Genomic DNA, 4,787 nt, shown 5'->3' on the forward strand with positions numbered 1-4,787 from the left:
AACATAATTATATGATATCTAAATTCAAGTTTTTGTGATCCATATCATGAATAATGGGATATCTTTATGTAGAAATCACATTGGAAGTGTATTGTCTATGCGTTTCGAACCATCTAGTGTGGTTCATCCTAGGACAAGATGGAGAATCATAACTAAACATCAAATTAAATAAAAGAGTGTCATGTAGAGAGAGTTAATTCCAATGGTTATGATTACTTTTGAGCAAATAAATATTATTCATTGAATAAGAATATTTTGGAAAGAAATATTTATAAATGACACAAATCAATCAATAAATAGATAAATTCAAGTCAAACAAAGGCTTGGTCAAATTTAAACAATAAGGAATCATAAAGACACATAAAGCCTAAGGCTCAACCAATTAATTAACATGAAAAAACTAGTAATAATAAATATTAAATAAATAAATATAAGAAAATAAATTAAATGTTTTAAATTAAATGAAATTATTATTATTATTATTAATTTAAATAAATAAATAAATAGTAATAAATGAATAAAAATGAAAGAAGTGGGCTAAATAATAAAGTTGAGGAGTGGGTCCTCCCATGTTTGATGTCACTTGCATGCTCATCAATCCTTTGATTTATTGTTCATATTCTTAGGGTCCACAAAGTCTTTTACAAAACTTTGAATGGTCTTTAGGGGCCTAAAGTTTGAGGTAACCCTATGGTTTCTTAAGATCTTCACAATCTTATCCATAGTTCCTTGGATAAAAGGAATGTGCACCTGTGAAATCCAGTCCTTGGGTTTTTTTTAATCTTAGAATCATAGTCAACATTAAGAAAAGCCTTAAGAAATTGGTGCTAATTATAACCATTATTTCTAAAAAACTTAAGGAAATGGGTTTTCTCACCATCAAGGTGGATATTGTCACAAACTCTAAAGGCAAGAGTAGCTGAAGTATTAAGAACACTCAACATTTGAGCAAGGGAATCATGGGATATTGCTCAATGCGAGTTTTTTCAGAAAGACCTCTTGTGAGAATGAACCATCATCCTTCCTTGAAATAAGGACATCAATAAAAGACAAGCTCAAATTTGTTTCACATTCCATAAAAAACATTATGAAATTAGATTGATTATTAAGATATTGAAGAAAAATCCAACCCTCAAATTACTTTCACATTCCATAATAAACTTTATGAACTAGACTCATTATTAAAATATTGGAAAAAAATCCAACTATTCTTAACTAGGAGTCACATAACACACAATGATCATTTACAAATCTCTTCCAAAACTTGGATTTGTATGGAGTCAGAAGCTAAAAATTATTTGAATCACTCCATGAACCGATTGATTTTAAAAATCTTACTCACCCCTCCATGAACCGATTAATTTTAAAAATCTTACTCATTAATAAATTTCTTTGATATTCATTTCTAAATCAACTATCTTTTTAAACCGTTATTTTACATTGTAATATATTATATTGATTTATGACTTTTACATTTATAATTTTATTAATAGTTTACATTGTAATATATTATATTGATTTATGACCCTTACATTCATTACTTAATTTAATAATCAATAGTACAACAACGTGAAAACAAGGTTTAAATCTTGACTTCTGGTTGATGAACTTTCATAATATTCTTCTTTCTGATTTCTACTATTCCTTTGCTCTTCCTGCACGTTATAGAATTTCGAATTTTATATCCAAGCTATCAAATTCATTGCTGACAACTGCTCTTAGCTTGATATTCGGAAGAAGACTTAATGAAAAGATTCTCAACCATTGTACCATTCTGGCAGTATAGGGGAAACCTTTCTGACATTGATATTCGGAAGAGATTTGTCAACCATTCTGGCAGTAGGGAAACCATTTTCCGATTGATATTCGGAAGAATATTTTATTAAATACATTCTCAACTTTAAACATTATGACAAAATATAAATTTAAAGTTGATAACTTTAATACAAACTCCTCTTCTTTCTGATTTCCAATACTAATTCCTTTGTGCTTCTTATACGCTCTAGATTTCAGAATTTCATATTCTAGGTATCAAATCCATTGCTGACAACTGCTCTTAGCGTCCATAACTTTTAGTTTGATATTCGGAAAAAGATTTGAGTGAAGCGCTACCCATCCATTGTACCATTGGTTGATATTCGGAAGAAGATTTGAATGAAAAGATTCTCAGCCATTGTACCATTGGTTGATATTCGGAAGAGGATTTGAATCAAAAGATTGTCAGCCATTGTACCATTCTGGTAGTAGAGGAAACCTTAGAAAAACCTCAACATAATCTTAAAATAATGTGTGTACGTTAACAACTTTTATGTAATAGTGCCAGCTCTGCCCCTTGCAGTTCTATTTAGGCATCTGCAGGTGTGCATGGCATAGCACAGCAGGGAATCGCGGCATTATTATGGTCGATGAGTTGTGAAATCTCTTTTGCTTTTAACTGTAACGAGAATCTTGTGTGGTCCGTAACCCAAAGGCAGCTTAGTTGTATTTTAGATTCCTGAAGTTATTTACTACAATCATCAATGTAGACATATAGACTTAGCAAAGCTTTATATACAGTGCAATCGCTGCGACCAAATAGCATGGGAAATCTAAGACAGGTTTCGGAAATCGTATTCTGAGATAAATACAGACGTGTTCCCTCTTTGCAGACCTTCAGTCCATAACCCGAAGCACATTGAGGTAACGATGCTTTTTCTTTCTGGAAAAAAGGGCTGAGTAACTGTCTTTGAATTTCAGATAATCTATCCATGAATTCCAGTTTAAGGGTATATGCTTTTTCTGTCTCACAGAAATAAACGTTTATTCCAACAACTGTCTTCTGGGATAATTTTAAACTCATCAATCAAGGGTAGTTGGGCCTGAGATAGCAATAAAATGGGTGAGGGAAGCAGACACGTGGAATCAGTTGATTCAACTGATTGGCAATCGTCTAGTTTCCCAGAAGTGAGAATAGACAAGCGAGGTGGTTCGGGTGAACTTTGGATCAGAATCATCGCTCACAAGCGTTCTACAAATGTTATCTCGGTGCTGTATCACGTACTGGAAAACGAGAGTAAGCTGGAAGTTCGATATTATGATATGGCCTCCACCGAAGAGAGAGCTCTTCACAGAATCCTAGTAGAGGTAATACATATAACTGCAGATTTCTTCCTCCTCCGGTAATTCTCATATTGTGTTAATCATTCTCCAGCTTTGCTCACAGAGAATCAATTTAGGATAATTTAGGATGAGGTAGTAAATCAATTTAGGATCAGTGTTATTGGGAAAGTGTTTTTTTTTTTTCTATAGGTATAACAGGGTTATTTTGCATGTAAGTCCATTTTTATTTTTTCATTATTTTGTTTCGTTATTCGTAAGGATTTTTCTGGATAGTTAGGTAAGTCAATTTAGATTCGAGTTTTTCTGGATAGTTAGATAAGTCAATTTAGATTCAGTGTTCTTTGGAGGTGTTACTTGTGTGTTGAATTTCTTTTCGAAATATAAATAATGCATTGTTTCTTTCTATTATATTATGATAATTAGGTTTTCTGGTTTGTTTTGCAATTTATATCCATTTTCCCAGGTTGGGTAGGAAATGAGCTATGGACCAATCTGATCAACGTTTTATATAAGTAATTTCTCTCGGTTGCTCCAGGTCAAACTTAAGATTTTATGTATAAAATATACTAGTTTACTAGGATTGATGTACCAGTAATACGAATATGTGAAACTAATATTTTTTTATTTTTTTATCTTTTAATTATATATTTGATTTTGCTATTAACATATGATTAAGTTTTACCCGATCCAATGCAGAAATATGATAAATACGAAGCATTAGTTCTTCAGATAAGTCATTACAATAACTGCAAGTCTCGGAAAACACTATTTTATCCGATTATTCATCTGAACACCCTATCATAGTGTAGAATGTAAAGATAGCTAATTATTCTAGCATGTAGAAATTGGCTAAAATTAGATATTCAAGTTGAGTGAAGTTGTATTGTGAATAAAGTCGAATTTACTATATGGTTGCTTCAGCCACACAATAAATCTGGGCTAATCTAGGATTCACCGTGGTTTTTTCAGTGAATCCGTGGCATTTAATATGATTTACTGTTTTTACAGGTTCCAAGGCCAGCTGAGCTGGATATAGACGACCTGAAATCCAAGCTCTACAGTTGGGCTGACAATTCAGCGAAATAGAAATGGAAGACGTTTTGGATTTTGACTTGACGTCCACGATCATCAGCATAAGTTTGTTAGCACAATAATCATTTTTATCAGTTGAAGATAGCGCCATATTCTCACAATTGGCAACGTTTTCTCTTCTCTTCTGTAAATGAATAACTCTAAGCATTTAGGTTGCCAGCACGAATTTCCAAGTGTGTTATATAAATCTTAAAAGCCAGGTGCGAGTTGTTAAAAAAGTACGAGTATAACAAAGTCAGCTTCATAAGATACCTAACAAGTCTATATATCTTATAGACTATAATACAGCGAATGCATTTTATACGATACAATGTGATATAGGTATTCTCTAAAATTACAGGTTTTCCTGCTGCATGTACGTGAACATTGTTTTTCAAACGTTTTATTCCTTCAGAGTTTGTTTGAAGTACAGTTACTATTCTATACCGAGAATAGAGATGGTTGCTGATTCTAATGGTATGTAAGTTTAAAGAAATGGAGGGTAAGGGGTAAAGTAGTAAGATCAGTAATTAACGTTATTTCATGTTTGAACATTGTTTTTCAAACGTTCCATTCCTTCAGAGTTCGTTTAAAGTACAGATACTATGCTAAACCAA

The 4,787-nt window shown here is 32.3% G+C and overlaps 1 protein-coding gene across 1 annotated transcript; it reads left to right on the plus strand.

The window, feature by feature from the left end:
* Nucleotides 1-2,418: 2,418 nt before the first annotated feature.
* LOC149176396 (uncharacterized) lies at nucleotides 2,419-4,534 on the plus strand. Its single transcript, XM_089423105.1, has 3 exons — nucleotides 2,419-2,679; nucleotides 2,790-3,123; nucleotides 4,108-4,534. The coding sequence occupies exons 2-3, from the start codon at nucleotides 2,875-2,877 to the stop codon at nucleotides 4,183-4,185; spliced, it is 327 nt and encodes a 108-aa protein (XP_089279231.1). The 5' UTR covers nucleotides 2,419-2,679; nucleotides 2,790-2,874; the 3' UTR covers nucleotides 4,186-4,534.
* The last annotated feature ends 253 nt before the right edge of the window (nucleotides 4,535-4,787 follow it).

This window comes from Pinus tabuliformis, chromosome 4_1 (assembly GCF_031772625.1).
Source record: "Pinus tabuliformis cultivar Carrire ecotype Pingquan chromosome 4_1, CPIR1, whole genome shotgun sequence".
NCBI lineage: Eukaryota > Viridiplantae > Streptophyta > Pinopsida > Pinales > Pinaceae > Pinus > Pinus tabuliformis.

Excerpts from the sequence above, each read along its gene's own strand:
- LOC149176396 (XM_089423105.1), top strand. The coding sequence starts at position 2,875 with ATGGGTGAGGGAAGCAGACACGTGGAATCAGTTGATTCAACTGATTGG. Across the intron at positions 3,124-4,107 it reads TTCACAGAATCCTAGTAGAG|GTTCCAAGGCCAGCTGAGCT; the intron begins GTAATACATATA and ends CTGTTTTTACAG.